Source organism: Natator depressus, chromosome 1, assembly GCF_965152275.1.
Source record: "Natator depressus isolate rNatDep1 chromosome 1, rNatDep2.hap1, whole genome shotgun sequence".
In the NCBI taxonomy this organism is placed as follows: Eukaryota; Metazoa; Chordata; order Testudines; family Cheloniidae; genus Natator; species Natator depressus.
Window position 1 is genome coordinate 325,379,586 of NC_134234.1, and position 13,967 is coordinate 325,393,552.

The following is a 13,967-nucleotide window of genomic DNA, read 5'->3' on the forward strand; positions in this document are numbered from 1 at the left end:
AAATCGCCGCAGGAGCCCCGGGCGGCACAGGCCAGGCAGCGCGGATGGCTGGGAGAGGCTGACCCTCAGCCCCGCCCCTTCTGCCCAAGGCACTGTCTCTTCCAGGGGCCCGGAGCCAGGCCCCCGTACTGGTAAGTGTTTCATATTACTTTCACCCTGGCTACTGCTATGTCTTGTGGCAGGATTTGTGGGAAGCACATGCATGAGCTACATTCATCGTCTTTCTTAGATCTACTGGCAATGGAATAGTTTATTTGATAATCTAGCTATATACCTGTGAAATTGTCTCTTTACTGTTTATAAAAAATCATTTTGTATTGTCAACCATGACTTTTACCTTCTAATAAAGAGTTTCAGAAGTGCTAACTGCCTGAAGCACAAATTTAAGTCAATGGGAGCTGTGACTGCTCAGTCTCCCTGAAAAACCAGGCCCTTGATAATTGTAAAGAAGTAAGTTCATAAGGTATATTAAAAACAGAAAATAGTTTAGGAGTGCATTCTCCTCTAAATGCGCAGGTGTATATGTCGTTAACATTGACTGGACTTACGCATGAACTCTGGAAGCAGAATAAACCCACATGCAAGATATATTGTAGTCTCCTAAATTCTGACAGTTTTAAGAAACGAATGGACAAAGTGGGGCCTATTGTATATGATAATGTCCTTTTCAATATTTATTATTTGGGTATAAGTAAACTTTTCAACAAAAATCAAAGGTAAACTCATTGTGTATTCTGTTAATTGTTTTATTTTAAAATTCCCATATTTTGGAGATGCTATCTATCTTTCCAATGGTTTTAAGACCATTTTGAACAAGATGTCATGCTCACCAGACCATGGTTGTTTTTTTCCTACCACCTGCAAATGGAGTAGGAAAATGGCTTTACACTGTCTCCAAGAACATGCCTGGTTACTTAGTAATTCAACAATTGTCATCCATGTCACTATCAAAGTAATTGAAATCTCTTCTGATTGATGTTCTTGGATTTTTCAGACTCTCTTATCAGTATAAATATTTCGTGGTCAGCTTTCTTATCCTATCCAAGTGGGTCTATAACAGTTTCTCATGATTGTTCTTTACCCTTTTACCTCTAGTTCATTTCAATTCAATTCAAATTCTATCTACTCTGGAAGCCAACCTGTAAGTGAGTGTACTATCCTTCTGCATGGTCCTACTGCACCCATCTTTTTTTTCACTGATACATTTGCTCCTGCTTGGTAACATACCTCCTTGTATATACTATAGTATGCAATGCAGTATTTTGCTGGCCTAGTTAATTTCTCGATTTAGACAAATCTTGAGGTCATATCATGCCCTCAGTGCACACACATAGCTTCCACTGACGTCACTGGAGTTTGCATGTGTGGATCGAGGGCATGATACAGCTCTAAATCTAAATTACTCACTACATGAGAAATGGTTGACTACTGAAACGCCTGCTACTCAGATATTCTCCCCCTATCAAACCTAACCATAGGATGCCAGGTAGCAGGTACGGATATGTTTTCACACTGGTCACATTGTCTTTTAAAATCCATATCTCCAGAAGTAAAATATCAGTGGCAATCCATCCATTTTGGTTGATACTCTAAATTGAAGAGGGGTATTATAAATACCCAACTTAGTGTGTCAATGGCCCTCGATATACCCCTATGTTTAGATAACTTTTAACAATACCATATTGTGCTAGGCCCTGGTCTCAAAACATCTTTGCATTTTCACCTCTGCCTGGATCCACTATTCTTCTTCATAATGCATTTAAAGCAAACCCAGTTAGTCACAACTCTCACACAAAAATAACATATAAGCATCCTTTAGTCCTACCAGGGACATGTTGTTCACCTGAAAGTAAGATATTATATTTATTTACCTTCAGCTTCAAAACATAGTGAAAATGACTATGCCTCTTTTTTAGTGCTTCATATCTACTTTCTTTCATATCACTGAAGATGAAACTCAGATAGGAACACTGACAACATCACAGCTTTCAAAGTGCATTCACCCGTTACCGTGTAAACAGTACAGTCACTTACTTTAATCCATCTTCCTTGGCCCATCACTCTAATGTCACACCTGCAAGTTCAAGGGTGCACACTCCGCACTTCCCGATTTAAATGCAGCAGTTTTGGATTACATTTATCCAGCTATTACACTATGCCAGAGGTATGAGTTTTGACAGACATATTGTCAGTCACCAAACAGCTCTATTCAGAAACACTTGGTGCTGCTAGTCTGGCATTTCTTATATTACTACTCTTCATATGGCTAGTATACAGATATGTAAATTGATTCACTACTAAAAATATGACCAAAAAGTTTATCTAAGGCTCTAGATCTAAATATAGTTGACTTGTATTCCACCAAAAACTTCATGCAGCCGCTAGACAGGTTGAACGCTTGAGACCATACCAGCTGCAACTAAACTATGCAGTCTCTTAATTAGTATATTTCCTTCTTCCTCCTCCTATTGTATTTCCATCTCCTCCAATATAATACATAAATGATAAAACCCATATGGATTCTTTATGGTACAGATAAAATTCCAACTATCAGACACCAGCTTAACTGTCCTGCAAAATGGTCAAATTATTTTTTATTTTAATTTTTTAGAACCAGACCAACTACAGAAGAAGCCACTGTACTTAGAAATACTCTCTTTGCCATAGCTGCAGCTTCCAACACAGCTAGCAACACTAGAAATTACCTCTGAATTATCTGGAGTAGTCTCTAAGCAATAATTCGGTCCACACCAAGTCACAAATCAGAAAGAAGCTGCTCTATCCAAAAAAATCCCCCCATCTCTTTGTATTTTGATGCTTTTATGATTTTTAACTTGCATCTACGTTCATTCTGGTAACTGGTCACCTCATCCAGAAAAAGGGTACATATTCTTCCCAATACTCACATGGCACTGTGCGGAGGTAGAGATTGTCTCGTATGATCTGCTGGAGCTCGTGGTCCACCGAACCTTTCTGGAACCGTAAATTGAGGTAGTGACGAAGGTCCTTATCAACGATGCCTCCTGTAAAAGCGACAAGAGGCCACTGAATAAAAGACAAAACAAAGCTAGTCACAGATTTTAACTTCTTTTTAAAAAAAATTAAATAATCGCCTTCGGCTTGCAATAGAATCAGTCACTTGCAGGCTCTGCTACTGTACAGATCACTTTCCTTTATGCTACTGCCAGGACAAAGGACAGTTTTTAGCTACAGAAATGCACTCAGCATAATAATATAATTTCTCATTGATAATTATTTTCAAGAACGAAAACACTTAATGACAATTGAGTAGTAAAATCCACAACATTAAAAAAACCAGACATCTATGACACAAAAACCACAGACAGAGATGTCAAAGTATTTTACTGCACAGGCAGATAACATGTATTACGCTCTGCATGATTCCTTAGCCATTGCCCATCAGCTTATTAAAAAAGAGAATTTCCTTCTCCAAACTGTCCCTATACGTCACGTGAAAAGCTCTAACTCCAAAGGCAGTCAGAATAAAATGTAACTAAAACACTCTCAAATGTCCTTAATGCTCACAAAAATAATAAATAATCAATACCATGTTCACTATAAATGATCCCTGCATGTGGACAATATATAATGGAAATGAAATAAGTGCACTTGATTTGCTCTCACTGAAATCAAATCAATAGTAGGGTGATAGCATCTGAAAAAAATTTACAAACTTGCATGTAGATGAAGGGAATCAGGTTGAACATACAGTCTCTCCAATTTCACCATTACTTTAAAGCAAACCAGCTTAGACATTGAATCACTGCTCAGCTGGTTATTGTATGCATCATATTCAATTATTAAAAACAGATACATAAATCAAATCTAATTTATTTAATAAACATTTCCAGAAATATTTCCCTCCATCTCAATTAACTAACTCATGGATCATGTTTTGTTACTATAGGCAAAAATCTATAAATAGCTACATTTCTTACTTTCCCAAAATACTGTTTAACATGAGGGTTATACTGTTTAACATGAGGGATAATATAGAAAACCCTTCACATGCCATTCACAGACATATTCCCCAAGATGAAACCTCACAGTTGGATTGATTTCTAACTTGTTGCGTCACACATTCAACCTCAAAGCATGCAAAACAAAAGACAGCTGTAGCTGAACCCTCTCACAAAAAGTACTTGGACTCTGTATACAGAAAGATTGTCCTGCAACTATGAGCAAATATCCTCCCCAGCCTGATTATCCCCATCACATCGAATGCCAATGGAAACAGCCAATGGTTATACAAACAAAATACTTTTCTCCTTACAATTATTCCTACTTCCCTGTCAATAGCAAGTCAATAGTCTTTTTACCTCCACTGTTTTTCACCAACTTCAAAACATTTTTGTTCCAATTCCACAAAAGCTTATAAATAAATTGCAAGCTTTAGTTAAAATCAAAAGCAACTGACTTCTACAATAAACATCCCATCAAGACATGCAAAGTACCTATGTGCTGGTTTCCCAGATAGTCAGGTCTTCCATGCAGGTCTCGTCTCTGCTCTGCAGCTGTCCAAGCTGAGCTACTCAGTCCATTACTTCAGCACTACCAAACCTTGTTTCTAACCACAGGCTTTATGTGTAGGACTAGACCATGCCTACTCCTGCTAGATTATTACAAGAATACAGAGAAGTGAGGGCTGGAGGAAAGCTGCAGAGAAACGCTCTGCTAGTGATAGGAATTAACCATCCTTTCTGATTGGCTGTAAAGAGTAAAAGGTCCTGCAGCTCTTGCTCTCTCTGATGCATGGAACATACCCACTGATGCAGATGCTTTCTGGCAGCCTGAGAAAATGCCAGCTATAGAACAGCAAATGTAGTCTGCCTACTGACATAAGCTAGAATCAGTCACCTTATGGAAATGGCTCTGATGTAACTACATTTAGTAGTGGTTTCAGAGTAGCAGCCGTGTTAGTCTGTATTCGCAAAAAGAAAAGGAATACAAATTTGTTAGTCTCTAAGGTGCCACAAGTATTCCCTTTCTTTTTACATTTAGTAGTGTACGTGAATTCCTGACCCTAAAAATGCAGTCTTGGTTTACATCCACCTCTTCAAAACAGCCATTTATTTCACCTTGTGTCAGAAAAATGCACCACAAATCCTTACAACACGACATGAAAAGAGTCACCTGATACTTTTGTAAAAAATGTAAATTTCAAATGAAAGTATAAATATATATATATATGAACAATAAATGATATCCATAACCTTCTACTTCTTATGCACAGATTCAATAACTGAATTTAAGATCAGCCTTAATACTTGAACCCTGTGATTCAGGAAAAGAACTGCCAACCTCCACACACTAGTGCAACATACCAACATTGTACTCTGCACATCGTTATATACTGTAGCATGGAAAAATGTTTGTTTTAATGATCTGATCTAAAGAGCAGTCAGACAAATCACAGAAAGAATATGTATAAGCCAAAGTATTTCCCTATTAAAAATCATTATGTTCCTATCGTTAATTGACATTTGGTCATATGATGCTATTTTGTGACTCTGATAGAACAATTAGGTTTACATTTCAGAAGGCTGAAACTGTATTATATTCGATTTCATATGCATGACAAATACTCCTATGGGAAGGAATTTTTATTTAAGCAAAAAAATTGACATTTTCCCCTCTCTATCACTCTAAAATGTTCTGCTGCTCTAATTCATTTCAGTGTTCTTTAAAGGTGTGCACCAATTTTCAACTGGTGCCTACTATATCTTTAAAACATTGGCCAGCAGGCTTTTAGCAGCCTGATCTTGCTCCCACTGAGGTCAAAGGGAGAACACCCAGTGACATGAGTAGAAGCAATACTGTGCCCTGAGACTTTCTGCAGGAAACATTCATGAGTCTCCATGATGAAACAAGCCTTCATTTAACAGAAATGGGTTACATTTAAATCATCTGATACAAAAAATCAGGAACAACATCATAAGACAAGAAATACAAAAATAGGAATATGTTCTTTAAAAGGCTGTAATAAGGTTTAGCAAAATTATACACTGAGCTTATTTTAGAAAGAAAAGGAAAGCACCATTGGCACTATCTGTAACAGCTAAAGGTACTAAACCTGAAGGATAAGAACTTGAGAAAAGAACTTTGTATGAGAAGTAGCCTCTGTTTTTGTGGAGAAGTAGAGACATATATAACTGACCATATCCAACCCACCTGACATATTTTTCCAGCTTCCGTGACAAGTTAACTTTCTGTACAATGACAGGTTTCAGAGTAACAGCTGTGTTAGTCTGTAGCTCACGAAAGCTTATGCTCAAATAAATTGGTTAGTCTCTAAGGTGCCACAAGTACTCCTTTTCTTTTTTCTGTACAATGCAACTTTCCTTTAAAAAAAATCAATCAATCAGGTAAGTTTATAGCTATTTTGGTTGTGAATAAACATCCCTAGCACGACGAGGCATAAACCAACGGAACATTTTCTTGAGCCTGCTGGAAGCCTGAAATGATAGCTCTAGAAAGATGTGAATTGTAATGTGAATTATAGCTTGTTAGGTATAGGCTGTGTGCCTAACACCTGATATTATTGCAAATGTTTGTGAAAAGCAGGTAAATTTATGCAGAAATGGCCAAATAAACAAAGGGCATAAATAGATGTGGTCCTAAAATTGCTCCTCCCAGGCAGATGCTGAATGTAAACAGTTACTTTACTAAGGACCCGATCTCGCAAATTGCTCAACATGGGTAGGCGCACCTGTGCCAGTGTGGAGCCCCACTAAAGCCAAGCACAACAGCTTGCAGGATGGAGTCCTATAAGTTACTATGCTCTTAAGTTACTATGCACATTCTACCAATCTCCCATTGTAACAAGCGGAAGAGCTACTCTGCGTGAAGGAGACTAGATGGTACTGGGTTCCTGAATCCATCCAAAAGATCATAATTAAAAAATTAATTTCATCCTCTCCACAGGCTGAGTCAGACAACTATGTCATAGAGGATCCATGTATTAGCAGCTATGTCTGGTCTTTTTTTTCCTGGCTTGAGGCATATACTGTGTTTCAGTTCCATTTAATTTCAAGGAATCCCATGGCTTTACTAGCTGGGAATTATAGGATAGCAATTAAATACTTCCAGTAATGATCTCTTTCATACTGTATGCAAAATAAACACAAAACACAAAATGCAAAGTCAAATACAAAGTACTACACTTAGGAAGGAAAAATCAAATGCATTGCTACAAAATGGGGAATAACTGACTAGGTGATAGTACTCCTGAAACAGATCTGGGGGTTATAGCAGATCACAAATTGAATGTGAATAAAAAATCTGATGCATTAGACTTGGAAAAGGTACAGAGAATGGCAGCAAAAGCGATTATGGGTATGGAACAGCTTCCGTATGATGAAAGATTAAAAGACGGTTAGTGTTCAGCTTAAAAAAAAAGAGAGACAATTATGAACAATCAACAATCATGAATGGTATGGAGAAAGTGAATGGCAAAGTGTTATTTACTCCTTCACATAATACACAAACCAGGGTCACATGATTAAATTAACAGACAGCAGGTTTAAGAGAAACAAAAGGAAGTCATACAACACAGTCAACCTGTGAAACTCACTGCCAGGGAATGCTGTGAAGGTCAAAGATATAACGGAGTTAAAAAAAAAATAGACACGTTTCTAGAGGGTAAGTCCACCAATGGCTATTAGCCAAGATGGTCAGGGATGCAACCCTATGCAACCCTAGTCCCTAAACCTCTGACTGCCAAAAGCTGGAACTGGATGACAGGGGATGGATCACTCAAAATTTGTTTTGTTCATTCCCTCTGAAGAATCTGGCATTGACCACTGAGAGAAGACAGGATATGCTAAATGGACTATTGGTCTGGACCACTATGGCTGTTTTTATGCTCTTAAGAAACAACAGGCTTAACTTGTAGCAAGGGAGTTTGGGGTTACATATTAGGAAAAACTTTCAAACTATAAGGATAGGTAAGTTCTGAAATGGGTTTCTAAGGGAGGTCGTAGAATCCCCACCACTGGAGGTTTTTAAGAATAGGCTGGACAAAACACCTGTCCGGGCTGGTCTAGGTACACGTATTGATTCTGCTTCTCCTCAGGACTTTGATGAGCTCTTGTGGTCCCTTCCAGCTCTATATATTTATGATTCTATGTCTGTTTTAGATGCAGCTACCAATCATGACGGCAAACTCGTAGACTTGATTGAACTTGATCCCATAGATTACAAAATTAAATACACTTGGTCAAACTAAGAATGTCTCTTTGCATGTTTCACCCATGAATTTAATGAGCAAAGTATATCCTTTCATAGTGTTTTAATATATATTTTGAGTCTAGTTTCTTTCTCCTCTCAAAAGCTAGTAGCAAAGCCCATTTTTTAAAGAAATGCAATAAAAATACACAAAGGGATATTAAACAGTTTGTAGCTGATTAAAAAATTCAAAACTGGAGAGGATAATTGCTATTTCTGAAAAAATAACAGAGATAAATGTAAGGAAGTTTATACTTTTCCCCAGCCTGAATGTTGTTAGTGGCTTTTCATATTTTCCCATTTTGTAACCCTGAGATGCTGCAGATGGAACTTTATTGTTTTTATTTTTCAGAGAAGGATTGGTTGCAAAGTGTGAATATTCCTCTTGCTGTTCAAACTACGTTAGGAGTAAGAAATAAAATATATAAAACTAATATAATTCTTCTGGATTTAGCTTACTAATAAATATTTTACAAAATGTGCATGAATTACTACTTTCTCATCCTGTATCATAACTTTTCAACAAAGTGACTTCCTAGGACATGGTATGGTAGATGTTATTTGTATTTTAACAGTATAATCAATCACATCTCAACCATGAACTACTGTCTTGGAGATTTTATTTATAGGGATTTGAATGGAAAAGATTTCTGTTTTCCTGGGTTCTATAAATAACATTTGTAAGAGAAGTCTATGAGTAAGAGAGTCTCATGTCTAAATTTCCATCTTTACATGACCTACATGCCTTAGAAAAGTAAAATGTAAATTCCCTAAGATAAGTACCTACTCAGGGAGACCAGGGCTTTAAAAAGCCCGCTCCTAAGCAACCAGAGGAGCTAGCGAACAGAAGTGGCTAACAGGGGAGTACTCCAGGTGAAGGAGGAGTGATAATGTGACCCTTGGGGTAAGTTTGTTGTCTGTAGTGCATGTATCTGTGTTTGTGGTGTGCTTGCTGCTTGAATGAAATATACTGTGTGCTCTGTTTGTTTGTTTGGGGGACCCTGTGCTGAATGTGTGTGTGCTGAGCGTAGCGGCCTGCTAGGTAAGGCTGAGAGCTTCTTAACGAGGCTGTGATCCCTAAGCCTTTTAACACCCATGAACCCTTAACCAGGGGGTGGGGCTACTCAGGGCTTCTCAGGGAGACCAGTGATTTAAAAAGCCCACTCCTAAGTGACCAGACGAGCTAGCGAACAGGAGTGGCTAACGGGAGTTTTGTGAGGTAGTTTACGGGGGTGTGTGAGTAGGGGCTAGAACTCAACATTCTTTAAAGTTAAAAGACAAAAACACCCCCTTGATATAAACAACAACAACAAAGGAACCAGATGCCAGAGTAAAAAGAGAATGCAGGCAGAAGCCCAGCAGCAGAGTGGGGGCTACCCAGTTTATTGCACCCAGTGCAGCATGTATGATTACCTGCCCTATGGGCAGGTGGCGTATGTGTGCATTTGGTGCAAGGAGCTTCTGGCCCTCAGAGACCGTGTACAGGCTTTGGAGACCAGAGTGGCTGAACGGGAGGAGCTGAGCGAGACAGAGAGGTACATAGATGAGACTTTCCGGGACACAGTAGAACAGTCCCACACCCGGTCTGACAGCCTCTGTGCTGTTGAGAAGGATGAAGTCCCAGGGAAGGAGAGCATCTAACTGGAGCAGAGGGAAACAATCCCATAGTTGGGACCCTCCTTCCAGATGATGTTGGGGTATCCTCTCACACTGAGGACACCTCTCCGAGGGAGGGACCTCCAGCTATTAGAAAGAAACAGGTATTAGTAATGGGTGATTCGATCATTAGAAACATAGATAGCTGGGTTTGTGATGACTGGGAGAACCACATGGTGACTTCACTGCCTGGTGCAAAGGTTGTGGATCTCTCGAGACATCTAGATAGACTTCTGTATAGTGCTGGGGAAGAGCCGGTGGTCGTGGTACACGTAGGTACCAGTAACATAGGGAAGGGAGAGGTCCTGGAGGGCAAATTTAGGCTGCTAGGTAAAAGACTGAAGTCCAGGACTTCCATGGTAGCATTCTCTGAGATGCTCCCAGTTCCACATGCAGGGCCAGTTAGACAGGCAGAACTGCAGAGCCTCAATGTGTGGATGAGACGATGGTGGAGGGAGGAGGGGTTTAGATTTATTAGGAACTGGGGAAACTTTTGGGAAAGGGGGAGCCTATACAGGAAGGATGGGCTCCACCTAAACCAAAAGGGAACCAGATTGCTGGCACTTAACATTAAAAAGGTCATAGAGTAGTTTTAAAATTAAGGGAAAGCCAACAGGTGCGGAGGAGCACATGGTTCAGACATCCCTTAGCAGAGGATCTATAAATAGAGAATCTCTATGTTCTAATGAGGACAAGAGGATGGAAAATGAGAAAATACAGGCAAGGTCTGATCAGAAACAGTCAAATAAGAGTCCCATTCAATTACATCATGTAATGGCAGACAGCTAAAAGGAGACAAGTTTTTAAAGTGCTTATATACCAATGCTAGAAGTCTAAATAATAGAATGGGTGAACTAGAGTTTTAAATGAGAATATTGATATAACAGGCATCCCAGAAACTTAGTGGAATGAAGATAATCAATGGGATACAGTAATACCAGGATACAAAATATATTGGAAGGACAGAACAGGTCGTGCTGGTGGGGGAGTGGCACTATATGTGAAAGAAAGCATAGAATCAAATGAAGTAAAAATAGTAAATGAATCAAACTGTACCATAGAATCTCTATGGATAGAAATTCCATCCTCTAATAATAAGAATATAGCAGTAGGGATATATTACCGACCACCTGACCAGGATGGGAATAGTGACTGTGAAATACTCAGGGAGATCAGAGAGGCATTAAAATAAAAAACTCAATAATAATAATGGAGGATTTCAATTATCCCCATATTGAGTGGGTACATTCACCTCAGGATGGGATGCAGAGAAAAAGTTTCTTGACACCTTAAATGACTGCTTCTTGGAGCAGCTGGTCCTGGAACCCACAAGAGGAGAGGCAATTCTTGATTTAGTCCTAAGTGGAGCACAGGATCTGGTCCAAGAGGTGAATATAGCTGGACTGCTTGGTAATAGTGACCATAATATCATTAAATTTAATATCCCTGTGGCAGGAAAAACACCACAGCAGCCCAATAATGTAGTATTTAATTTCAGAAAGGGGAACTACACAAAAATGAGGTGGTTAGTTAAACAGAAATTAAAGGGTACAGTGTCTGTGTGGAAACTTTTTATAGACACCATAATAGAGGCTCAACTTAAATGTATACCACAAATTAAAAAAAACATAGTAAGAGAACCAAAAAAGAGCCACCGTGGCAAAACAACAATGTAAAAGAAGCAATGAGAGGCAAAAGGCATCCTTTAAAAAGTGGAAGTTAAATCCTAGTGAGAAAAATAGAAAGAAAAAAACACTGGCAAATGAAGTGTAAAAATACAATTAGGAAGGCCAAAAAAAGTATTTGAGGAACAGTTAACCAAAGACTCAAAAAGTAATAGCAATTTTTTTTAAAGCATATCAGAAGCAGGAAGCCTGCTAAGCAACCAGGGGGGACTCTGGATGATTGGGGTGCTAAAGGAGCACTCAAGGAGGATAAGCCCATTGCGGAAAAACTAAATGAATTCTTTGCATCGGTCTTCACAGCTGAGGATGTCAGAGAGATTCCCAAACCTGAGCCATTCTTTTTAGGTGACAGATCTGAGGAACTGTCCCAGATTGAGTATCATTAGAGGAGGTTTTGGAACAAATTGATAAATTAAACAGCAATAAGTCACCAGGACCAACTGGTAGTCACCCAAGAGTTCTGAAGGAACTCAAATGTGAAATTGCAGAACTACTAACTGTAGTCTGTAGCCTATCATTTAAATCAGCTTCCGTACCAGATGACTGGAAAATAGCTAATGTGACGCCAATTTTTAAAAAGGGCTCCAGAGGTGATCCCGTCAATTACAGGCCTGTAAGCCTGACTTAGGTACCAGGCAAACTGGTTGAAACTATAATAAAGAACAATAGTGTCAGACATATAGATGAACATAATTTGTTGTGGAAAAGTCAACACGGTTTTAGTAAAGGGAAATCATGCCTCACCAATCTACTAGAATTTTTTGAAGGGGTCAATAAGCATGTGGACCAAGGGGATCCAGTGGATATAGTGTACTTAGATTTTAAGAAAGCCTCACCAAAGGCTGTTATGCAAAGTAAGTTGCCACAGGATAAGAGGGAAGGTGCTCTCATGGATTGGTAACTGGTTAAAAGATAGGATACAAAGGGTAAGTATAAATGGTCAGTTTTCAGAATAGAGAGAGGTAAATAGTGGTGTCCCCCCAGGGGTCTGTTCTGGGACCAGGAAAAACGGGAAAACAGTGAGGTGGCAAAATTTGCAGATGATACAAAATTACTAAAGATAGTTAAGGCCCCGGGCAGACTGCGAAGAGTTACAAAAGGATCTCACAAAACTGGGTCACTGGGCAACAAAATGGCAGATGAAATTTAATGTTGATAAATGCAAAGTAATGCACATTGAAAAACATAATCCCAACTATACATGTAAAATGAAGGCGTCTAAATTAGCTGTTACCACTCAAGAAAGATCTTGGATAGTGGATAGTTCTCTGAAAACATCGATGTGCAGCAGCTGTCAAAAAAGCAAACAGAATGCTGGGAATCGTTAAGAAAGGGATAGATAATAGGACAGAAAATATATTGCCTCTATATAAATCCATGGTACGCCCACAAATTAAGTGGTCGCCCCATCTCAAAAAAGATATATTGGAATTGGAAAAAGTTAAGAAAAGAGCAACAAAATGATTAGGGGTATGGAAAGGCTTCCGTATGAGGAGAGAGAAATAAGACTGAGACTTTTCAGCTTGGAAAAGAGACAGCTAAGGGGAGATATGATTGAGGTCTATAAAATCATGACTGGTGTAGAGAAAGTAGATAAGGAAGTGTTGTTTACTACTTCTCATAACACAAGAACTAGCGGTCACCAAATGAAATTAATAGGCAGCAGGTTTAAAACAAATAAGAGGAAGTATTTCTTCACAAAATGCACAATCAACCTGTGGAACTCCTTGCCAGTGGATGTTGTGAAGGCCAAGACATAACAGGGTTCAAAAAAGAACTAGATAAGTTCATGGAGGATAGGTTCATCAATGGCTATTAGCCAGGATGGGCAGGAATGGTGTCCCTAGCCCCTGTTTACCAGAAGCTGGGAATGAGCAACAGGGGATGGATCACTTGATGATTACCTGTTCTGTTCATTCCCTCTGGGGCACCTGGCATTGGCCACTGTTGGAAGACAGGATAAAGGGCTAGATGGACCTTTGGTCTGACCCAGTAGGGCCATTCTTATGTTCTTATGTGAAAACAAATAGATTAAGGCCATACTTGATTTGTGGGATGATTGTCAAAAAATTGCAGCTGACTTGCAGAAAAGCCATGGGAAATCAAAGGAATAATGGACCCTATTATTTGTGGTAATTTGGAAAAGGCAGGAACCCGGGTCTGAGAGCAGGGGCTCTAGCTATTGGCAGCCTGGTGCTCAGAGAGGGAGCTGAGGGCTCCCACCATCAGCCTGGGGCTGAGAGTGGGGCTCCCACCATCAAAACTGTGGTGGAAGCCTAATATTGCAGGATCTGCAGTTTCCTCTATATCACTAATTAAGTAAAGCCATACTCATCACCTTATTTTATGTAAACTTTCCATAACATTCCATAATGCCGT

At 39.2% G+C, this 13,967-nt stretch overlaps 1 protein-coding gene across 3 annotated transcripts in view; it reads right to left on the reverse strand.

Moving 5' to 3' along the window:
- Window positions 1–13,967, reverse strand: part of MAGI2 (membrane associated guanylate kinase, WW and PDZ domain containing 2) — a 1,132,945-nt gene that overhangs the window by 784,585 nt on the left and 334,393 nt on the right. For all 3 annotated transcript variants that reach the window (XM_074942551.1, XM_074942550.1, XM_074942552.1), the window contains exon 2: window positions 2,907–3,023. In XM_074942551.1, coding sequence (XP_074798652.1) covers window positions 2,907–3,023 — 117 coding nt within the window. The remainder of the gene's footprint in view (window positions 1–2,906; window positions 3,024–13,967) is intronic.